General features: G+C 58.5%; 1 protein-coding gene across 1 annotated transcript in view; it reads right to left on the bottom strand.

Annotated features, from left to right (window-relative positions):
• CMIP (c-Maf inducing protein) overlaps positions 1-23,945 on the bottom strand; it is a 203,720-nt gene that overhangs the window by 59,727 nt on the left and 120,048 nt on the right. The window contains exons 2-3 of the mRNA XM_065925089.1: positions 15,798-15,923; positions 7,995-8,045 (exon numbers count right to left, since the gene is read on the bottom strand). Of these exons, the coding sequence (XP_065781161.1) occupies positions 7,995-8,045; positions 15,798-15,923 (177 nt within the window). The remainder of the gene's footprint in view (positions 1-7,994; positions 8,046-15,797; positions 15,924-23,945) is intronic.

Raw genomic sequence — 23,945 nt, 5'->3', positions numbered from 1 at the left:
GGAGTTTAGGCCGTGTGACTCCATTTACCTGAAGTTCTCACATCCACGCGGCAGGAAGGGAGGAGAGTGGGTCCCTTGGTGGGGGGTGGGGTGCAGAGGGGCCAGGGGAGCTCTGTGAGGAGGGGGGTTCCAGGGAGGCGGTCACGTTCTCTCTATCGATCTGGGCGGTTACAAGATCAATTCTATAAGCATCTGTGGCATTTTTAGCCAGTAGTACCTTTCGATCTGTGTACTTTTCTGCATGTATGCTATCGCTTCAATGAAAAATCTACTTCAAACACAGAGCAAACTTCCCTATGTCGATTCCAAAGAGAACTCTGGTTGAGGAAGGGCCTGATGCTCACTGGGGCTTCCCTGCCTCTGTGGGCTCAGACAGGGGACTAGGCCACCCACCCACTCCATGCTCAAGGCAGTGCCCCTTTCTGCCAAAAGAAGAGAGTTGGAGATCCACCAACCACCCAGTGTTCAACTCTCAGCTCCACCTGGTTCTGGCTGTGGATGAGCTCCTTGGCCCTCTCCGCTCCCCCTTCCAAATGAACCTGCCTTTGAGAAGATTGGTAGAAAGCGTCCACCGGAGCCCCCAGCGCAGCCCTGGACACTGGGAGGCACCTAGTGACCGTCCTCTCCGGTTACCGCAGGAAAGCCCACGGGAGCGGGAGCGCTCCTCCCCAGGGCGCCCTGCCCTCTGCCACTTGTTAGCCTCAATCCCTGAGGCTTCCCGTGTTATTAGTTTCAGGGCCCCTGATGACCCACCAGGGGCCAGGAGCTGCGGCTGCGAGTCGCTGGAGACCGTGGCCTCCCGCGGGCTGTGATGAGCGCAGGTGAAGAGGCAGCCTGGCTGGACTCACCTCGGGAAGGGCCTCTGCTCCCCGGGATCAGCTCTGCCACGGAGGGCACCTCCCGCCGGGCACACCCCAGAGTCTTGGACGGTGACGGGCCCCCTGCCTCATGGCGGGGGAGCCCCCCTTTCACGGTTCTCTGTGGAATCCCTCTGATCCCTCTTAGGAAGTCACAAAGCCCTCTTTGACCAAGTGCCAGAAATTAATCTGGATGGAATTCCTGCCTCTTGGACCTGGAGGAAGCCGACCTGTGGCTGGGCCTGTGAAAGGACCGAAGAGGCCGTTCTCGGCCTGCTCCCCGCCCCAGCTTCACCTTCCCGCTCAGGGGCAGGACAGCCGACACTCACGACCTCTCCAGGCAGCTCGGCAAAGGCTCCCGTGAACAAGCCTCAGAGAGACACGGGCCGCAGCCGACGGGACTGGACGTGGATTCCGTACGGGAGGTCACGGGGGCAGGGGTCGGGGGGAGCTGTCGCTCCCTCTGTCAACTCAAGGTGACCCTCACGGGCTGCGTGGAGAAGGGGTCTGCCCCGGGGGCAGTGACTGATTAGGGACGCCTGCCAGCAGCTCTCTGGGGGTGGGTGACACACGTGCGGTTTGCACGCGCCTTCTTTCTTTGAGAGCCCTGTCTTCTGGAAACTGTCTACACAAAGGGAAAGAGACCTTGATCATTAAAAGAGAATAATTAACACTGATCCAGTGCTTATCCACATGGCATGTGCCATTTCTAAGTTCTTTACTGCTATTAACCCATGTGACTCTCACAGCAACCCAAGAGGCTTGGTCTTAACGTGGCCCCCACTTTACTCAGGAGGAAAAAAAGAGGTCCACGGAGGAAAGTAGCCACTCCAGGGGTCCCACGACCCATGGGGTGGGGGAGGAGCCAGGGTTGGAACCTGGGCAGCCTGGGGCTAGAAATGTTTCTCTTGAGGGCGAATTAGCAACACGTGGAAAGAGTCACCAAAGAAAATACATCCGTGCTCTCTGCCTGGCACCCACTGTTCTGGAAATCTGCACTGAAAGAGGAGTTCTAAAGAAGCGAAAGCCTGGCTACAGTGGATAGTCATGACTTCACTGTCTGTAACTGAGGAGGATGGGCACAGCCCAAATGCCCAAGAGCAGACCCTGTGGTCAGCTGTGCATGACCTCCTCACAGATGTGACGGACACGCTGACACGTCTAAGGATCTGGCCACAGCTGCCAAGAGGCTGTGCAAAGGGAGACAGAGCCTGGAAGGGCATTAGGGGGTGAGACCAGGAGCAGGGCGGTCACTGGCCTTGCTGTGGCCGTAAGGGTGTTCTCACCACGCTAAAGAGGGCAGCAGCAGTGGGGCAGGGGGCAGGCCGCGTGGAAACGGCAGGAGGGGAGCACGGGTCGCCGCCTTCCCTCCGGACACATCGAGCCCAGCGCGAATCACCCAAGAGCGCAGGGTCCGGGGGCCAGGAGCGAGGCGCGGGTGGGTGACAGCTGGGAGGCTCCAGTCCGGGGACCTGGGGGACACCGTGTGTCTGGGCAGGTGTGTGAGCGTGACCTTCCGGGGCCAGGCCCAGGGGGTCTGCCGTGTCCCAGAAAATCAGCTCTCCCATCAGAAGCAGGGGATTGCCATGGCAGAGGTTAATTCACGCAATCCTCTCAGTGACGGCTGAGGCTCAGAGAAAAATGCAAAGCTCTCATGAAACGCCTCTGGAGACAGGACGCCGGGGCCCCTGGCACATGAGGCGTGAGGGCAGACAGGCGACGGGGACGCTGCAAAGCCCGCAGGTGTGAGGCGGGAGCTGCCGGTGCGAGTGCAAGTGTGCATCTGTGTGCACACATGTGTGCAGTGGGAGCCCGCTCCCAGGTGCTGGAGTCAAACCTGTGTTCGAGCCCCAGCCCTGCCACTAAGGGCTACGGGCCCTTGAGCAAGCGTGTTAACCTCTCGGCCTCGGTCTCTGCATCTGAGAGACGGGGAAACAGGAGGCCGAGGCCCCGTCTCGGGGTTGTGGGGGTCCCTCAGGGCACTGAGCAAGGTGCTGGCATCGGCTCGGCACAGGAGGAGCATGGTGTAGAAGCTGGATCGTGACACCATGAAGAGCAGCTGCCCCTGGCGATGGCGTTCGTCCCCTGGGTCCCTCCATCCATGAGACGGAGGAGCTGGGAGCATGCAGAACTGCTCCACAGGTGTAGACAGGGCACTCCCAGCCAGGCAGTGCCCTCCGAGGACAGACTGCTCTCCCCCACCCTGATCTCAGACACCCCACGGGGGCACCATGAGGGCCGGTGAGCACCTGCTGGCTGCTCTGACCAGGGCATGTGTGGTGACGCTCCCACAGCCCTGGCAGGGCAGCCCGTCTTCACACTGACATGTGAGCGAGGCGCTACTTAGTGATCTCCCCATTTCACAGACGAGAAAACTGAGGCCCCAGTAAACACACCCCACACCCAATGTACTCAAACACTGTCTCCCCGCAGCACACATGCACACACAGGCACGGACCCCAGCTTCTTCTCGACTCACCTACTCTGTCCAGCAGAGGGACAGGCCCTGGACAGGGGTGACCGAGCGGCACTGGCCGCCTCAGGGGCTCGGGAGACTCTGCTCAGGGATGCAGGGGGCGGGCAGCGGCGTGGCTGGGTGGCCGGCCAGGGAAGATGGGGGCCTGGACTGGGATTTCCCCAGCGTCCCCCAGGGGGAAAATCACCTTGGTTTTCAAGACTTCTGGGCAATGGCCCAGGAACCCCTCTCAGGAAGCGAGAAGGTGTCTTTCAGAGCTGGAGGCACCAGAAGTGCTGGCTGCACGAAGCAGGCAGATCGTGCTTCTCGGGGCTCCTTCAGGGCAGCTTAGGGTGTGTCTCCCCACAGCCGGGTCCTCGGGGCCTGTCCCGCACAGCTCGAGCAGCGGGCCTCTTGCCCTGAACCCAGGGACGGGCCCATCTCCTCCCAGCTTGGTAAACACACCCTGGCCCCTTCCGCCCGAAGCACACCCTGGCTCTATCACACAGACCCAGCCTGGCCCCTCACAGCCTTTCACGCAGGGACAGGCCTGTGTCCACAAGCCGTGGCTTCCAAGTGCATCTGAGACAGAAACGAGACCTCATTAACCTAAGACAACTGTTTATGCTTCCACATCCCCAGGGATCGGCCTCGGGGGCCAAACCCCCTAAACTCAGCAGGGCAGGGCCAGCCTCTCCAGGGAGCCCCAAGGACACTGCTCTGCTCCGGGGCACCCTGGCGGGGGTGGGGGGTGCTGGCTGCCACCCCAACCCGATCCTGTCCTCCTGCTCTGGGCCCCGGGCCCCCCCTGCACCTCCCTGACCCACTTGCCCCGGGGCGGGAGCCAGCAGGAACAGCAGAGCTGCGTGCAGACAGGAAGGGGCAGGGAAGGGGGGGAGCCTGGGACATTGAGGGTCACCCCTGTCCCCTTCTGGGGGCCTTGGAATCTTGGACAAGTGTGGCTCGGAGTCCCTCACTTGCAAACATCAGCAACAACGGACATTTGGTGAGCTGAGAAGACACTCAAAGCCCACTGCCCCTCGGGGGAAATGCTCCCTGTGGGCTGGAGTTCAGAGCTGAGACCAGAAGAGCAGCAGGACCCCCAGGATGGAGAGAGGCGAGGACGTCACACTGGTGTTGTTCTCAGACTCTGCCTGTTGCCACAGCGCAACTGGAGGTCGATTCTAGAGCCGTGGTTCTCAAGCTTTATTATTTTTCATTATGGTTCCCCTAAGGAGCCTATTAAGACACCTCCATCCCAATCTGCCCTGATCCCACTGAGGTTAAATTCTAGAAAACAAGAGTCTGTTCAGTAGACTGAACTAAATTCTCTACACACCACTGGAATAACTAGGTATCTTTAAGCCCCAAACACCGATCCTGGCCCCCTTGGAGGCAGTACCACACCTGTGGAGAACGCCCTGGCGGGTCCCAGTACTACTGGGTAAAGACTCCATAAAGCTACAGGACACAGCAGGTAAGAGGTAGCATTCTTCACAAGCAGAAGTTTTCCCTATGTTGTCCTGCAGCCACAACACGCACATGCACTGGGTGTAGGGGAAAAATGATAAATACAACATTTAGAGAATTTAAAAACTCAAGCCGAGGTTGTGGGATTTCGAATGTCCTTAATTTTGATGTTCTATTGATTTTAAGTTAAAGGCAGAGAAAAGCAAATGAAAGAAAAGAAAAATCCCAAACGGTCAGCGGTAAATACAGAGGAGAGAGTGGCGGTATCAGGCAGGAGAGCCAGGACACATCCTGAGTTGGGCAGAGAGGCGGAAGCTTGGGATCGGGCGCAGGTGGCTCGGGCAGGATGCGGGGCAGCCCCTGGATCCACACTGCAATCTGTGTGTGACTATGCACCAGTCACTGGACCTCTCTGAGCCCTGACACGTGCTGAATAAGGAACAGCAAAGCGCAGAGACACACCCTGTACCGGCAGGTACTCAGCAACTGCGTCTGACTGAATGAACTCCGGCTGGAAGCTGTGCAAACCGTGAGATGGATCGGCTACAGAGCCGGGATTCAAACCCCGGGTCTCCTGGCTCATTTCACCAGTCAGCAGTACCTCAAAAACACCTTATGTCTCCTTGCCGTTTTATAAGGAAGGGGAGAGTGCCTCCCTTCCATCTCACCAAAACTGAGTGGCAAAGAGTCACAGGAATGAAACCAGGCTGCTGGTGCTGAGAGATCACTGCCACCTGGTGGCAGCATACCTGAATTATTGGGGGGCGGGGGTGTCAAAAGGGAAAGGTTACGAGCATTTCATCTGTGCTGTGCTTAGTCGTGTCCGACTCTGTGCGACCCCCTGGACTGTAGCCCACCAGGCTCCTCTGTCCATTGGATTCTCCAGGTAAGCATACTGGAGTGGGTTGCCACGCCCTCCTCCAGGGGCTCTTCCCAACCCGGGGATCAAACCCAGGTCTCCTGCATTGCAGGCAGATTCTTTACCACTGAGCCACCAAGGGAAGCCCTACACATCCCTAAGCCCACGACAAAAAGTGCTTAAACGGTGAGAACACAGGTCACCATCCATCACCTGGCAAAAGGGCTGCTCACTGCTGGGCACTTGCTGATTCCTGGACACTCTGACCTGAGTGTGCTTGCTTTTGTTTTTTTGGCATGGACATCTACATACTGCTATATTTAAGAGGGATAACTAGCAAAGACCCAGCAAACAAATAAATAAAACGATGCTATGGAAAAATAATAAATAAAATTTAAGTGATTTAACCACCATCAACAAACCAACCACTGCCGAAACTGAGCAGACATCCAGGTCTTGATGAGAACTGCTAGAAGCTCAGGGTTCCCCACTTCGGTACTTGCTCAATCAACTGTCTGAACCCCACATGCAATCCTTGTGCCTGCATTTGTACATTTCGAGCTTGTCAGCTTTAAACCACCCTTTCGGCTGTCACAGTCTCCCGAAGCTCCACTTTCCATGCCTACCATCTTAGTCATCACTTGTAGCTGTGTAGTATTCACACATGTCACCTGTCCTGCCCTTCAGGAGTTCCCAGAGATTCCAGAAAGCGGCTGGAGACAGTGTGGACCAGGGCAAGGCGGCAAGCAGAGTAGAATCCACTCCTCCTTGACACTGATCTTGCCACCTGTTCAGAGACGTCTCCCCAGCCTGTTAGGTGGGCAGTAAGTCTCCGTCGTGCTCCGAGAGAAAGCAAGGTGCTCACTCCCTGAGGACTCACGAGGGAGACACGCGCGGGAGGAGGAGCAGAAGAGGAAAGCTCTGGGCAGGTAGCCGCCGCCGTCCCTGGCCGTGGGGTGGCCCCTCCTCGCAGGGACCACATCACGCTGCCCGTACTCCTCTCTGGTGGCTGGTCTGGCCTTCACCTCCCAGGCCCACTGGAAGGTCCTGAGGCAGACCCTCCCTGTCTGTCCCGGGACACCTGGCTGCAGAGATCAGGCCTCAGAGAGGATGTCCCTGCAGAAATCGAGGTCTGAGCAGCACCTGCCGGTGCCACAAACGGGTGCCTCCCAGGGCCTTCCGCCCACATTCAGGAAGCCCCAGAATGAGCAAGGTCTGGCTCTGAACCTGGCCCCGGGCCCTTACCGGCTGCAGGAGCTGGGCTCGGGTTTGGCCTTGCCTTCCCCACAGAGAAAATGGGAGCAATGATAACAAGCAGCCTGACAAGGGTCAAAGAGTCACGATGAGGCAGGCGCTCGGTAAACGCCAGTCCCTTCCCTGTGCAGCCCCAGCTTGGAGACTCAGGCTCAGCCTCGGAGACGGCCACCCAGGCACAAGCGAGAGGCCCTGCCGCTGTCGGGTGGGGAGGAGGGGTGGCCGTCTGGGGACCTGGAATGTCAGTTTCCAGGGCTGAGTTTCTGTCCTCTGCCCAGCTGTGACGGGAGCCCCTCCAAAGGCATGAGAAGAATGCTGAGTGTCCCCTGGTCCTCCCCACATGACACATGGCCTCAAACCCCACTCAGGGCCAGCCGCTCAGCGCCACCGCACTACAGCTTACTGCAAAGGTGCCGGCTCGGGATGAACACCGGTCATCCTAGCCACACCCTGCTGGCTCTGCAAGGCCTCCTGTGCTTGTTCTAAACTAAAAGGTCAGGAGGTGCGGGACAGGAGGCAGGATGTGGGTCCTGAGCCACAGAGCAGAATGTGGACTCTCCGGGGCAGTGGGGACACTTCGCACAGATCTGGCCCCTGGGTCTTGAACACGACCAGTCAGGGACTAATTCAGCATTTGTGCTAGAGAGCTGGGGACCATCCCACACGGAGCTAGAACCCGAAAAGCAGGCCAAAGAACGACAGAGTGGAAAGGAAGGGAAGCCTGTGGAAATACAGCTGGATTTCTGCATCTCTGATAAATTTTCCTCTGCTGCCAACTTCGAAAGTCACTTTCAACTTATCACCTGGACTCCCTCAAGTCCTGCCCCCCAGAGCCGCTCAGGTGAGCCCCTGTTCTGAGAGCAAGCGGGTCTACGATCCTTCCAAAAGCCAGCACGCCGCAAGGTTCCCAGGCAAAGTCAGGGGCCAACTGGGCAGGGACACAGCTTTGGCATCGCAAGGGGGCAAAGTATCAACCATCCAAGAGGGAGGTAGGGGCTTTCAGACAATGGGGCAAAGCACCCAGAAGGTGAGAAAGCCCTGCTCTCCAGCCTCTGGGTGACCAAGTGGCACCTCAAACGAGCAATGAGCCAGGACTTACCTTCCACTGCAGAGAATGGAACCACTGGTCTCGCAGGTAGCTGTTGGCGGCCTGCAACGAGAACAGGACAACGCGGGTCAGTTCCCAGCCTGCAGCATCTCAGAGCATTTTATAGGCCAGCAAGAGGTCCTGCACCAGGCTGAACCCCTCGTGTGTAAAACCAAACCGGAAGCGGTCACCTGGTGGACTCATCTGAAATAAGACACGGCTCTTGCCTAGCGCTTATTCTGCTGGGCAGACGCTGGTGGCTGCAAGAGCTTCAACTGCACACGAATCTCAGCATCTTCAGGATCAGAGAAGGGGCCGGGATGAGTGGGGAAGAGGCACGGGGCGAGGGGGTGATGGGGATGAGCTGCCTGGGTGCTCCAGGCGCCAAGCATTTGCCATCCGTGTAATCTGTCCTCCGAGGTGGGCAACGCTCCGTTTCACCAAGGGAAAAACTGAGACCCTGAACGCTCACGTCAACTGACCGCATTTAAACCCGCAGCCTGGCTTCCAAGTCTGTGGGTTTAACCACCGCACCCCCTGCCAACTGCAGACAGCCACTGTAGAGACCAGGCGGTCTTGGCCTCAGGCAGAACTAGTAGATGTTACACATCCCCGTTCGGGGAGCTCGGCCTTCCAAGACCGACACCACGCCAGCTCCGAGCCTCCGGGCCACTTGGGGTGGGACGGTTCTCACTCCCAATTCCAGCACGTCTGCTGATGACAAGTGCAGTATTCACGGCGGGTCTGCCAGGCGCTGGATGCTAGGCCCTACGCCTAGACGAGCTCATCCTGTCCTTAGGTCAACCCTGGGGAGTGGGCACTCCAGCCGTGGTGCAGACGAGGAAACTGAAGCTCAAGAGATTGAACTCATCCCCCAGGGGATCACAGGCAGCATGGGAGGGGGCCAGCGCCTGGACCCAGCAGTCTGACTCACGCTGAAATCGCAGTGTGACGGCATCTCACGTCTGCCACTAGCCACCCCCGAGGCAGAAATGTAGTGCCCGTCCCCTGCCTGAGCCCCGGCCCGCTGTTCTAAGTGGCCACAACCCTGACGAGCGAGGGACTCTGACAAAGACCAGAGCCTCTCTCCAGGCAGGAATGTCTGCCTTCTCTTCCTGAGCCACACACACATACACACAAACACACAGAGACACACACATACACACACACACACACACAAATGCACCCACTGTGTGCATCCTGGGGTCACCCTCATTCAAGGGGATTCAGCTGTTACAGATGACCTCCCCTGATCCCCGGCAAGCCACAAATGAAACCCCAGCTGCTCGCCCAAGCCAGAGTTTGGGGAAGTCTCTGAGCTGCAGAAAATGAACCAGTTCAGTGGCCCATGGAGCCGGGAATCGGGCTTCCACGGGCAAGCTTGGAGACGCGTTTGATACCCCAAGCAGCTCCACACCAGCACCTTGAGGCAACGTGAGTGTGTGCTTCTGCTCTGAGTCGGGGGAATAGGCTGGAGGGCACCCTGCGTGGGACGCAGGACCCTCTGCAGTAGCTGAGTCTCCAGAAGCCCCAGGTTCAAGCCCCCTGAGGACCCAAATCCTGCGACACCTGACCGGTGGGGGGCAGGCCCAGCAGCCCCCGTGGAGGGCCCTGGGGGGTCACCTGCTGGTGCTGACCGAGCTGTGCTCTCAGGACAGGTCGTGGACTTCAGGGTGACCAAACGCAGCCCACACTCAGGAAGAGCGGGGCAAGACCCCAACGATGAGAGCGTCCGTGGAGACCCACTGAGCACGGCGCCCCGCCTGTGCCAACAGCAGGGGTCAGGGCGGGACGGCCACGGCCAGCGCAGTGCTGACAAACCTGTAACAGCAGCCGCCCTGGATGAACAGCCCCGATCGTGGTGGGCGCGGACGTCCACACGGACGCCCCTTGGCCGACTCCAGGCTCCCAGGGCACGTCCCTGAACCAGAGCTAAGGCAGGATCCTGGTGGCTCTCGGGAGCTGGGACAGGCGGGAATGAGCCACTCTAACATGATTCAGACCCACAACCATTTCTCTGCTTTTCAACACACCAAGGTGATCAGGGACAGGGGAGGTGTGGCGTGTCGAACGAGGGGCCTCCAGAGACTGTCCACGTCCTAATCCCCAGGAATGTGTTCAGTTCAGACGCTCAGTCACATCCAACTCTTTGCAACCCCATGGCCTGCAGCACGCCAGGTTTCCCTGTCCATCACCAACTCCCAGGGTTTACTCAAACTCATGTCCATTGAGTCGGTGATGCCATCCAACCATCTCATCCTCTGTCATCCCCTTCTCCTCCTGCCCTCAATCTTTCCCAGCATCAGGGTCTTTTCCAATGAGTCAGTTCTTTGCATCAGGTGGCCAAAGTATTTCAGCTTCAGCTTCAACATCAGTCCTTCCAATGAACACCCAGGCCTGATCTCCTTTAGGATGGACTGGTTGGAATGTGTTACCTTGTTGCAAAGGGACTTTGTGGATCAAGTCAAGGACCCTGTAGTGGGGAGACTACTTCGGTCCCTCTGGGTGAGTTATGAGGGTCTATATAAGAGGCAAACAGGAGGTCAGAGAGTCAGAGATGTAAACAGAGCTTGGAATAACGTGGCCATGAGCCCAGGGATGCAGGCGGCCTTGAGAAGCTAGAAATGGATTCCTCCCTAGGGCTTCAGATGAACCAGTCCTGCCCACACTTGGGAATTTAGCCCAGTGGGACACGTGTTGAATTCAGATCCCCAGGATGGTCAAGATACAAATCTGTGCTGGCCTTTTTTTTTGTAGAATCTCAGTTCCCTGACCAGGGATCAAACCCGGGCCCAGAGCAGGGAAAGCCAAGTCTTTACCCCTGCTTCAGCAGGGAGTTCTCAAACCTGTGCTGTGTTAACCACCACAGTCAAGGTACTCTGCCTTTTGGCAGCAGGTGTGACCCCACCACCTGCTCTCTGTACTGCTGGGCCCCTGGGAACCTGAAGGCACCACGCTGATGAAGGGAGAGGCTCCGGTCAGGGCGAGGCCTCCGCCCTGCAAACAAAAAGGTGGGCCAGAAGTTTGCTCCAGGAAAGGGGAGGCGATTTCTGTGACACCCTCGCAGTCACGACCCCCATCTCCATGCTGGAGACAGGGAGGCCACGGCAAGAGCAGGCCCTCCCGCTCCTTCCTCCGGCTGGTCGAGCTTTGGAGGACAGAGGCCGTGCAGGGACGTCCAGAATCCCAGGGCGGGCATCTCAAGGCGCCGTCCAGGGGAATGCAGCGCGTTCAGAGTGGACAGAGTCCCCACGCTGCCACGGGAAGGACCAAGCCTGGATGACGGCCCCCAGCCCGGACGACGGCCCCTAGCCCCACCACGGGGGACCCAGGGCGCATCTCTGCGTCCTGAGTGGAGCGGGGCCCAGCCTGGGAAAGAGGCCCTGGAAGCAGGCTCTGGCGGGCGCCAGCCTCTCCTGGCGATAAATCTTTCGAATCCTGCAAGGGCCTCGTTCCAGGCAAATTCTGCCTAATTTCCTCTTTCAAAGTTGCCAAGTTCCCTCTCATTGTTGTATTGTCTGGAGAGGTGAGAAAAACAGCCAAGGGTGCACCGTGGGTGACTGTTCCCAGGTTCGACCTCCCCGCCCCACTTCTTAGGGGAAAAAACAGCACGTGCTGTGCCGCCGGAAAAGGTCTCTCTCTCCGGCTTCCAGTAAGGAGGGCACCCGCCCTGTCCTGCCCCAGCTGCCAGCGTTTGGGGTAAACAGTGGCCTGGCCTCCCCAGGGGGTTTCAGGAACGTCACTGAGATGAGCCGGTCTCGGAAACCGTTCCAGAAAGCAGCAGCACTCTCGAGAAAGTGGGGCTGGCAGGGGTGGGAAGGGGTCCCCTTGCTCCTGGTCTCGCCTGAAACCTTGTTGTCCGAGCAGTGGGCTCTGTCCGCTTTCTCATCAGTGACTGGACAGCCACTGAGGAGGCAGAGATCCCTGGGAGATGATCCGGGTCTTCACCTCTGCTCCGTGACTCCAAGGGCCAGCAAGGAGCATCCCCCGCCCCCCTGCCCGGCACTGTTCATGGGCTCGTGGAGTTACCCCTCACGATGAAATGCCAGCAGACAGGGCATTAGGAGAAGAAAGACGATAAATAGGTCCTTCCTGCGCCCGGGGACTCTAATAACATGCCATTAGGGAGCTCACGCTGAAACACACAAAACATCCACAAACACGCCGGACGGACCCAGGCTGGAGGGCTGGTGCCTTTGTCTGCCGACTGGACCTGCAGGCATGTTGCGCAGTGTCTCTGAGCAGGGCAAGAGGACCATCTCCCTGAAAGCACTTGTCCTTTGCTTTTTAATATTCATTTATTTGGCTGCGCCAGGCCTTAGTTACAGCATGCAGGATCTTTTCTGGTGTTTTTTTAGTTTCGGCATGCGGGGTCTTCAGTCCATGGCATGTAGGATCTAGTTCTCGGACCAGGGATGGAAGCCGGTCCCCCTGCCTAGGGGGCCTGGAGTCTTAGCCACTGGACCACCAGGGAAGTCCCCTGCGAGCATTCCTGAACCTTCCCTGAACTCAGGTCAGTTCCCAGGGGGTCTGAGTGAGGCACCGGCTCAAATTCTCACAAAGCAGCTACGTAAGGATAAGGGGTAGGGAGTGGAGAGGGAAAAAAACGGAGAGCGGAAGAGAGACTTAGGTCAGGACGCACAGAGAAGGGGCCGGGGGGAGAGGCAGGCCTGGAGAAAGACCACAGCGGGGGAAGCAGAGAGTGAGGTGCATCAAGGGACCCCCAGACACCGCCCCGCCGCAGGATGGACCCCTATGCGGGAAGGCAGGGGTGCTGGGGGCCCACAGGCCACCTGCACTGAGGCTGTTCCCGCGGGGGCAGCAGGGGTTGGCGTGAGAAGTCCTGGGGTCTCAGCCGTGTGTGGATGGGAGCCGTTTGCAGGACTGAGTCACTGGCACCCGGACGTCCTGAGCACCCAGAGCGAGGCCGGAGGACACAGGAGCCGCCCTCTTGATTCATTACCTTGGACTTAAGCGCAGACGACCCTGTGCATCTGGTGGCCGCTATGGGGGCAGCACGGCTCGGGGCGGCACCCGGGCGCAGCATGGCCTTGACCACCGGTGCCCCTCGCCACCGCACTCGGCCCCCACCCCCCACCCCCGCCAGGACGCGGGGACTGCCGTCACACCCCTGCTCTGGGCCCATCCTGTGACTCTGGACAAGCCCCCCGGCAGGGGATCCCACCGACCAGCAGGAGAGCCGGCGCCCGGCCCGCCACCTCGGGGGCCGCCCCATTACCGCGCAGGCCTGCGGACTGCAGCCCAGCCCCACGGCGCCTCGAGACTGCTGATACAGCCAGGCGGCCGCTCGCTGCCCGTGAACCACAGGAGGGCGAGGAGGAGGGGACGACGGGGGAAGCAAGCTGGGAGGGACCCCGGGGACGGTGGGGCTGCACCTACCTGGCCGCCACCTCAGCCCACCTGCCCACAGTCAGCCAGGCCCGGGGAGCACAGATGGGAGGCCCCCGCGGGATCAAAGGGACACTCGGGCAACGCCTGGCACCCCACATCCTCCAAGCGCCTTGCCCCTCTGTCTGCGGGTCCCTCCGTGGAGGACGCTGCCCGCTCTAGCCCCAGAGCACTGGGAGATGCCCCTGCCAGGGACAGGGCAATTACAAGGCTTCCCTCAGGCCCGCCCGCCTGGGGGTCTCACGGATGCCCCGTCTGCTTGACCAGCAGACCAGTCCCTCAACTGCCCCCCACCTCTCGGGAGCTCTCGACGGCTGCCTGCGGCCCTCAGGACAGCACTGTGACTCCCTCGCTCGACTGACATGACCTGTGGGGCCTGGCTGCCTGCAACCCGACAATTCGGGGCTCGTATTTAGGACCTGCACCACCGCCTCCTCCTGTCCGCGGCAGGGACCCCCCACACCCACACTCTCAGGCTTCACACCTCCTCCTCCCTATGCCCACAGTGGGCATCCCATCCTGGCACACTCCGACTCACCCCTCTACACCCAGCTCTAGCGTCACCACCCACGGAGAGCCTTCCCTGGGACCTCCAGGGTGACAGCGAGTCCCCCAGCCCTCGGGGACAGCCCTCGATTTCAGCTGCTACCTCTGGGGGTTTGTTTGTGGCTCTGTCTCCCTGGGGGCCTGACTCACCTCCCTACCCCTTGCCCGCACAGTGGACAGCAGGCTCGGGGCTCTGTGATTCCAAGGGGATCTTCTCAGCCCCCTCCCTCTCCGCTTTCTACGGACTCCGAGTGTTGCCCTCCTCGCCCCCAGACTCCCATCACTGCTCCCACCCAGTGCAAAGGGGCCAGAGCTGACCACTCCCTTCACAGAAGGTGCAACCATCACAGAGGGGCAGGAAGGATAGAAAGGAAAGCGCTGCTGGCTGGAAGTCAGGAGGGAAAAGGGGAGGGCAGCTATGAGAAAACCTGCAGGGTGTGAGAGATTTAGGAAGAAAGCAGACAGGCAGTGTCCTCTGAGGGATGATAAAAGCTGGAGTCTTCCTGAAGGATCATGAGCTGTTATGCTCAGCTTCCGGCGCTCGACATTCCTCAGAGGGCAAACTGTGTGCCTCTCGGCTCCAGCATCATTGAATAATATGGTGGCCACTTTTGAAACAAGTTTTAGGGAGCATCTCTCTGGGCTCAGAGCAGTCTCCCAGGGGAGACAGAATTAGAAAGAAAACATTCCTGAAAGAGAGGCAAAGGGAGCCCGTCCTCGAGGAGATAAGAGTCCATTCCCTCTGGACAAGCAGTCCTGACTTGAGTCCCTGTTGGAAACCCAAGGGAAAGCGACAATGGTAGGCCATTGAAAGCCGACAGGAGGGGGCTGAGAAAAACCCCCTTGAGTCACGGGGGCAGGGACCCCCTGAAATGACAGAGCGTGCCACGTGTATGGACTGCAGCAGCCGTGTCATTAGTTTTGCCTCAGTTCCTTCCCTGGTGGACCCGCCTCTCCCCACCCACGAGGTCCTGGCAGGGCTGTCAGAGTACACGGCTGCCAAGCTAAAGGTGGGCCTGCAACGCAGGGCAGGTGTCCCCGGGGGGGTGAAATCAGATTACAGCCAGCCAATCAGAATCTTCCAGGGGACTTGAGAGGAAAATACTGAAAGGAAAGTGGGCTCTCACATTTTTTAAGGATTACAGACTCCCGGAATGCAGCCCGAGGCTGCCAGATGTCCGTCTTTCCTGTCACGTGGGGAGCCTCTGCCTGACAGCAAAGCCAGCGCACAGAGGCAAAGCCAGGAGACGGAGAGTCAGACGTTCACGCGCGCCTCTGACTCCTGGGTCCAGCTGTGCCTGAAGTCCACTCTCAGACTGCCCAGGCACAGCATCAAATTCTCTTCCTGCTTCAGATCATTTGAACAACATCTGCATCATTTCCAACCAACAGCCCCTGACCAATACACACAAAACGTGCATTGTTTCCCAAGGAGAGGGCTCTTACTTCCATCAGGGCCTCAACAGGAAAAGACTAGTGAAAAGTGAGAAACCTCCTCACTCACACTACAACAGAAGGGAGCACATCTGCCGCTTACTTGGTTTTTATAGCCTTATAAAGCCTGTGTCTCTGTGCCTCGGTTTCCTCATCTGTAAAATAGGAGACCAGAAAACCGGAGAAACCAAAACACAACGTGGGAAGCTCCTCAGTGGGGACAGGTGTGCAGCGGGAGCCCAGTCTGTGCACACTCCCTCTTCTGCTCCCTCAGTGAGCCCCGATTTACACCCTTCCTGTACTTGGAGGGAAAAAAACCACTGCAAGTCAGTCTTTCCTCTGGATAGCTGCAGTCTCCGAGGGGGAGGAGGAGGGTGCTGAGCAGGGATGGAGTCAAAAGTGCATGTTCATGTTTACGCATCCTACCTGCAGCAGGACAGTTCCCCCAGGAATTGTGAGCTGTAAACAGTACTTCGGGGCGTTCTCCCAGGACAGCAGCTGAACGTCTTCAATGGCGCTGTAGGAGACTGAATTTTCCATGTACCCAGTTGGCTACAGCAAAAAAAAACAGAAAAGACATACGTTGGTTATGAGATCAGGCACAATAACTGCCTTGGAAAGCATTCTCGCTTTAGCAATGAGCACGCTGAGCTGGTACAGACGCCTGGCAACTTTGGAGACCGAAGGAGTTCGTCTTTCCTGGCCAGCAGCGTCCAGCTGGAGGGGAGGGGCCGTGGCGGACACCCACGTGTTTTGGGAGGTGTGCGAGGCCTGGGCACTGCTCCTCCCAGTGTCTGTGGGGCCCAGTGTGGCTGGAGCTGGGACCGCTCTACCTCTCACCATGTCCCAGCCACCACCCTCTCCTGCCCAGGAAGTGGTCACAGCCCCCTGCCCTCCGGACTCCCCTCCTGTCTCCCCCTGCAGACACGTGTTCCCGCTGGGCACTCAGGGCCGCGTTCTGAGTCGGCAAACTCGATCCCTCCACGCCCCTGCTTGCATCTGTCAGGGGCTCCGGGTGGCCCGACCATGAACTCCACCCCCGGGCCCCCTGCCTGACCTCGTGCCCGCTCCAGCCCCACCCCACCTCTCTCTGCACCCCAACACTGGTCTGCGGACGGCACTCGGCCTGCCCCGTGTCCCCAAAAGGCGGGGTCACCCCCCCACCCCGGCATCTCCTCTTGCCCTCTCCAGACCCCGAAACCCACCTGGCCGCCCCCTTCCCCAGGTCCCGCACGCTCACTACATCCGTCTCAACCCCTGTGACCTGTGCGGGCCGTCTGTTTGCCGTCTGCCTCCCCCAGGCCGTGGCTCTGTGAGGTCAGGTCACGTCTGTCTGGGTCCCCGCTCTGCCTCCAGGGTCCGGCGCACAGCAAGGACCCAGTGACTTGTGTTAAAAGGGGGAGACTGGTGAGGGTTATCACTGCTCAGTGCCAGGGTGAGGGTGGGGCGAGCGAAATTCACAGTCGCTCACGGCTAAGTGAGCTCCTCTGTCATGGAGAGGAGGTGCCAGGCACCCAGAGGTCGCGTCCTTGGCACTCGGGGCCCAGGAAGCCAGACTTCAGCAGCGTCGGAGGCGAGTGTGGCCCAGCTGGGAAGGGGGACAGCTAACACCCCCCACAGTCTGACACAGGCCGAGCCTCCCCGAGCATGCGGCAGGAGCAAGCACCTTTGACTCTTATGACCGTGCCCAGAGCAGGTGCCTAGTTGTCCCCACTGCACAGATGAGGATGCCGCGACTCAGGACCTGACTGGCCCAGGGCCGCCTGGCTGCTGGCTCAGGGATCTCCAACCTGATCAGTAAGCTCTGACACAAGCAATGTAAAATCTGGGGCCCAGCAAGCGAATTTCACCCGAAGGACTGGGGACCTCCATGAGGCTTTTTCTTTAATTAAATTTTTTAATTGAAGTATAATTGCTTTATAGTATTGTCTTGGTTTCTGCCCACCAAGTTGTTTATTTTCAATTCCTATCTGCCAAAGCTGAGATATGGTGGTGATGGTGGTTTAGGAGCAGAAAAGGATTGAAGGCTTAAGCTGCCTCAAATTTCCCTGATACGATCAGCTCCCACACTCAGATAGTCAGAGGGGCTGATGGATCAATTCATTCATTCACTCACTCCGTCAGTCACCTAACAGACACTTAACTGAGCGCCTGTTACCTTCCTGGCCCCACGGGCTGGCTGTTGTGGGATCTAGCAGTGAACAAGACAGAAGCCCAGCGGGGCAGAGACAACAGACAGACAGACACAAACATCCAGCGATGGGAGAGTGGCGAGTGCTGCACCGGAAACCAGGACCGCTGCAGTGTCGGGAGCGGGAGAGCCGGGGCACCGAGGAACGAGGGAGGGAAAGCACATCTCGGCCCGGCCACGGCCAGGGCAAAGGGCCGGGGGCGCTCGTGCGGGAAGGACTGAGGCAGGGCAGGTGAGAAAGGCTGTGGAGAGGCGGGCAGGCTGCATCTGGAGGCACGGGAAGGCCCGGCGGGGTTCCGGGAACGGGTGCCCACGGGCGGGAGGGGCAGGGCTGTGGGGTGCTCTCCCAGCGTCCCTGGACTCTGCTGCACGGACCGAGTGGGCGGAAGCAGGAACAGCCTGGAGCCGCCTCCTCGGGGCCAGATGAGCCAAGAGGCCGCTGAGACCGCGGCGGAAGTGGGGAGCCAAGTTCACCCGGCCCTTCTCTCCGGCCCATGGCCCACCCCTTGGCACCAACCCAGGCAGCCTCGGTGTCCAGCCAAGACAGTTTGCCAATGCATCCCAAAGGCAAACACGTGGGCTCCCCGTGGCCCCTCTGCCCTGCTCCACAGCCCTGCGCCGTCACGTTCTCAATATTCTGCATAAATGACTCAGCCCTGACCGCACGTCCTGTCCTGAGAAGCCCAGAGGCACCAGGGGCCTCGGGGATGCGTGTGAACAGGCTTGTGCTTCCCGCTGACTGTCTCTGTGCTGGCGCTTTCAGCACAGCGCGAGTGGGAACGTTCACCTGCTCTGTTTCACGTGCCTGATGTTTAGGAGGTGATGGGTATACCTCCTTAACAAATGCAGGAAGATTTTCCTAAGTAAAAAAATGCCCATCCACACATAACATACTTGGGAAGAGGTTGTGGTTACTAGCTTTACATATTAAATTAAAATTAAAAATAAATTAAAGAGCTCTCCTTTAGAAAGCAATGGCGCCTGGATGCCTGGATGTGCTGAAGGTCCTTCTTTCCTTGACAGCCCACAGTCACATCTCTGCCTTTTCCTGGTCTGGCTGGTTCCTAAACCCCAGCCCACGGTCCCCTTGATGCACAGAGAAGCCAGAGAATGCGGGCTAGGACGCAGTCACTTTGGCATCTAGAAAATCTCCGGGCCACACCCAGCGACGGATACAGAAACCCATTAGAAAATCCCACAGCAGTAGGGTGTGAGCACACGGGGCGGATCTGATTATCAAGCGAACGGCCAGTTTGGAATTGCACCTTGGGCGCGTGAGCAGACAGCCTGGACGCTTCTATTTCCCACCACGGCGTCCTGGAGACGGAGACGTGGAGAGGCCCCGCGCTGCCCGGCGCCCACCCCCACACCAAGCCCGTGGGAACACGCTCCAGATGACCATGACAGGTGGGACTTAGCATGATGGGGGACAGCTGACCACCTGTGCCTGCTTTTTTCATGACCCGGCTGCAGCTGTCTCAAGGTGGCCTTGATTAGAAGTTTCAGCACAAGCATTTTCGGGAAACATTGGATATAAATAAACACATACTGTTTTTTTTTTAAAAAAAGCAGATGTATTGCTGTTTGAAGTAGTACTGGCAAAAAGCAAAACTTGGAGAATTAGTGAGCTCTGTGTTTGAGCCACTTACTTGTGGATCTTTGTGTAAGTTACTGCACCTCTCTTGATACCATTTCCGCCAATGGTAAAATGAGAATTTATTAGGTAAAATAGAATTTAAAGGGGATCCAACCTGTTAACGGCTCAGCACAGCATCTGGAACACACTGAAAAACTCAATAAACTATTGTGAGAAACACTAAACTTTTTTTATCTCCACGATCCTCCTCCCCTAAAGCCATAACTCTAGTCTAATCGTGAGAAAAAACATCAGACAAACCCCAACAGAGTGACAGTCCTCAGAACACCTGAGCGGTGCTCACCAAACACAAGGTAAGTCTGAGCATCTGTCCCCTCCACGTCTATGCAGATATGATGACTAAATGGACTGGGGGCCCATATGAGATGCTGGGGCAGAAAAGCAACATTAGGGGAAAACTAAGGAAACCAAAGTGTGAACTTCAATAACAGCAGATCAATATGAGTTCATCAGCTGTGACAAACGTCTCATGCTTTTGTAAGAGGTTAACAATTGGGGGGGCGGTGGTGGAGAACCTTCCTGGTGGCCCAGTGGTTGAGACTGCACTCCCAATGCAGGGGGCGTAGGTTCGATCCCTGGTCAGGGAACTGAACCTCTGCATGTCCCACAGCAAGGTCAATCCCGTCCCCGGCAGACGAAAACACACCCGGGGCAAAGGGGTGTGGGGTATAAGGGAACTCTCTGCATGTCCCTGCAGCTTTCCTGTGCATCTCAAACTGTCCTGACATAAAAGGCTCACTAAGAAAAGCGCACCGCCGCTGCCGCCACTACTGCTGACACTATTGTCAGCACTGTGGACAGACCCTGGACAGGAGCCTGAGGTCTGCGAGGGGAATGGGCAGGCCGGGACTGGACGCCCCCGGCCTTCTCTGGATGCTGGTGTGAGGCTGCGCGGACTGAGGACCTCCTTCATCCCGGGTACTTTCACACTGCCGGGACGATTTTACAGAGGACTGATAATTCCCTGGTAATCTGAACACGATGATCAGGGCTAGGGCAGAGGAGATTCCTGCATGGGGTAAAGGCTGAGTTAGCTAGAAAGGAAAAATTAAATTCTCTGCTTGAGGGGCGTGAAGAAAACCTGCTCTAAGAGGTGTTCTTAAGAGAACATCAAGCAGATTACCAGTTATCATACCGTGCGGCTCCATTTGTATGACATCCTGGAATAGGCAAGAACTACAGCCACGGCTCAGACCAGTGGTGGCCGGCAGGGGGGCGAGGGGACTGGTTACCGAGGGGCACGGAGGAGGGGGGTGGGGGCACCTCTCGGGGCAATGGAAACAGTCCGTCTCAACGGTGGTGGGGTTACCTGACCGCACACACTCGTCAAAGTAAACAGATGCGCACGCGCAAACAGTGGAGTTCACCGAATGTAAATTACGACTCAAACCCGACTAAGAGCAACGCACGAACGTTCAAGGTAATTTGGGAGATGATGAATAGGACGAAATCTCTCAGAATCGTTACCAAGACCGCTCACGAGCACTTTGGTAGACCACCTGTGCTATTTTTTAACATCTCACTTTTTGAAGGTCCATATAGTTCCGTAACTTGCCTTTTCCCACACAATGCTGCAGCATATGCCCACCCCATCTTCAGAGCTACCATTTTAGGAGCTGTTAAGTATTCCACCCCTCGCGTCTCATCGCCACGCCGCGCCCCCCCACCAGACAGCGCAGTGGTCCCGCTCCGTGCTAACATACACAGCGCCACAATGGGCGTCCCTGTGAAGCACGCTTTTCTGCCCCGTGTTTAGGATTAGAATTTAGAATCCTTAGGCCGGATTCCCAGAAATGGAATTACTGGGACAAAGGGTAAGAGCATATTTTATGTTGCTGCCAAACTGCTCTCATTAAGGAGAAATTAAGGAGAGCTGGGGGGCCCTGGCTAAGACTGGGGGCCTTCACCCTGGGCCACCAGCCTGACTGGGTCTTGTGGGCCTCTGCGGGCCTGCGGTGTAACTGCAGGGAAAGCGTGCTGGTGGCTCAGAAGTCTGCGGGGGGGTCCTTCTGTGGGGCGGGGCGGGGTTGGGGGGGAGATCCTTCCGCAAGCAGGGTCCTCGCTCCTGGGGAAGCTGGGGGACAAGTCAGGGTGCCTCTGTCCTTTTGCTTTCAGAGACTGATGAGGGGCCGGGTGGGGGCCCTGGCGTGGACAGACCGGGAAGAGACCATGGCCACCACCCCCTCCCCCCGCCACCACCGCCCCCGCTCCAGCTTTTGCTTCTGAGATGAGCTTCTTCCCTGATCACGTCGCACCTGGACCTATGGAGGCAGCAGGCCCTGGAGAGACATCATCAAGGTCCCCAGGGACCCCCAAGGGCCTTCAAAGCTGACATTCCAAACCCGATGCCTTCTCGGGTTTCCCGTGAGGCAGGGAGCAGGGTGACCCCAGCCCCCCTCCCCCCTCTCCCAACAGCCTCTGACCTCGGGCCCCTAATGCTGGCGGGATGTCTCCAGGCTCCGCCCCCCCTCCGCCTTTCTGGGGAACCCCTCCCTCCTGCCCAGGGCTGCCTGCCTGCTGGTTTCCATGGGGATTTCTGTAGAGGCGAGTGAGAATCATGACTTCCGCAGGCCCCAAAGATGAGGCTCCGGGCTGATTCAAGACACAAGAAGGAAAAGGGCCTCTTGCACAAACATTCTCCAAGGCCCTGCATCACCATGGATTGCTCCAAAAAGATGGATCAGAGAGGAGCACTCTGGTGTGCAGGAGGTCACTGGCCGGCTCCAGATGACCAACGCCAAGCAGGCCTTTATCAGTTATGGATGTTTGGTCTGGGGTCTTCCCCAGGAGCTCCGGGCTGCCTGTCCCGGGCCTGCCCACCTCGCCCTGTCCCATCAACCACCCCCGCAGTAGCCCAGGCCTCCCTGGGGGCCAGGAGGGGTCGCCCAGGGGGCCGTGGGATCTGCGGGACAAAAGAAAGAGCCACCGGCCCGCGGTCCCTGCTGCACAGACCTCGACAGAGCAGAGGCCGGGCCGAGAGGGCAGGCCCAGAGTCCGGGGCCGGCCAGGGCTGCTCTCCATGGACTGCGCTCCGCAGAGAGTCAGGAGGCCCTTTCGGGCTCATTAATCACGAGTCCAGCCATGGCAGCTGCCCCCTTTTATGGCCAAACGGCTCAAGAAGTTTAATAATAGAGCTGAGGGCTGATACTTCCACGTTCACACCCTTCCAGCTCTGTCCACCAGCGTGGGCATGGGAAGCCAGATGGAAATCGGGGCCCTGGGGGAGCCGTGCCACCGTGGGGCATCTTTGATCGGAGCAGCCAATGAGGCTCTTGAGGGCCAAACTCAACATCAGCACACGGCCAACCAGCAGGTGGGCAAACGTCCCAAGGATCACAGGCGCCCCAGGCGCCTCCTCGCTGACTCTTCACGAGGCCCCTGGGAACCGGGAGCGGCTGGCGCCCCCGTCCACTAGAGGGGGGCCTGCGGCAGTCATGGCCGCTTAGCACAGAGGCCACACCGCTGACTCAGAGGCCAGGTCTGGCCCTCGGTGCCACGTCCATGCCTGTTCTGTGAGGCGATGGCCCAGGAGCCCCAAGGTGACCAGAGGACGCCTCTCGGTGAGGGCGGTGGGGAGGGGTGTGTGTCACGGGTGCACACAGCTAATGACAGAACGGGGTGATAAGCGCCCCGCTGCAGACGTGAGGTACAAAGGGCAGGCCCGGGGGGAGGAAAGCTCTGCGCCACTGGGGAAGCCTTCCCAGAGGCGACCTTCGAGCGGGTGGGCAGGGCAGCTCCAGGCACTCCTGACGGCGCGAAGGGAGGGTCTGCGGGCCCGCAGTGTGCATACCGCGGTCTCAGGACAGTGCTGGAGGACAAGGACTCCCAGGGAGGCCTGGGACAGGACCCCGAGCAGGGCTCAGCCTTGACTGCCCAACCCTCTAATTTCTGACACTCCCCCTCTCTCCCCACCACTTTCTTTTACATGAAGGCAGACCATATAAACAGCAAAGCACGAAAAGCACAAATATTTGACTGCATTTACTTCTGCATAAGCCTAGGTCAAGCCTGCCCAGGTCAAGACAGGGACCGTCTGTGACACCCCACGAGGCGGGCCCCCTCGAGCCCCATCCCAGGAGGACTGCCCGGCAGTGTCCGCCCTTCTCGATCTGTCGCGAGAGGTGGGTCCCTGGGCTCCAGCAGCTGGAAGCGCACAGCTCACGCGCCCGTGTTCTCTTGCTCGGCATCCTGTCCGTGCAGCTTGTGTGCCCGCAGCTGCTGCCATCGCAGGGCCGTCTTCCTCTCTGCGCACCCCCGCTGTCTGCGGACCCTTGTCTGTTTCCATTTTGCGGCTGCCATGTAGGAAGCTGCTGGGAACATTTCTGCACTTATGGGGGGGGCGGGGGCAGGGGAAAAAGAGCTCCCACTTGGGGAAATACCCAGGAGTGGGGTTGCTCCTGGGCCACTGAGTAAACTGCTTTAAGTTCAAGAACATCGGTGGGGAGTTCCTGGGAGATCTGCTGTAAACACAAGTTCATCTGTAAGGGCCGCTCTTCTCAGGTACCCACGCCTTAAGGAGAACACAATTCCTGAGTCTTGGGGGTGGGATCAGGTGGGGATGGAGCTCTGTTTTCTCAGGAGTCTTTCCCCCGGGCCTCTGAGACCCACAGGAGGCAGCACCCTCCTCCAAGCTGGACTCAGAGCCACCGAGGATGTGGCCGGGCTGCCGAGAAACTTTCTCTGTGGCTCACATGGCAGAAACGGACGTCCCCTTCAGGCCCGGTCT

Source organism: Muntiacus reevesi, chromosome 2 (genome assembly GCF_963930625.1).
Source record: "Muntiacus reevesi chromosome 2, mMunRee1.1, whole genome shotgun sequence".
Taxonomy (NCBI): domain Eukaryota; kingdom Metazoa; phylum Chordata; class Mammalia; order Artiodactyla; family Cervidae; genus Muntiacus; species Muntiacus reevesi.
This window is presented reverse-complemented; position numbering and strand designations above follow the sequence as displayed.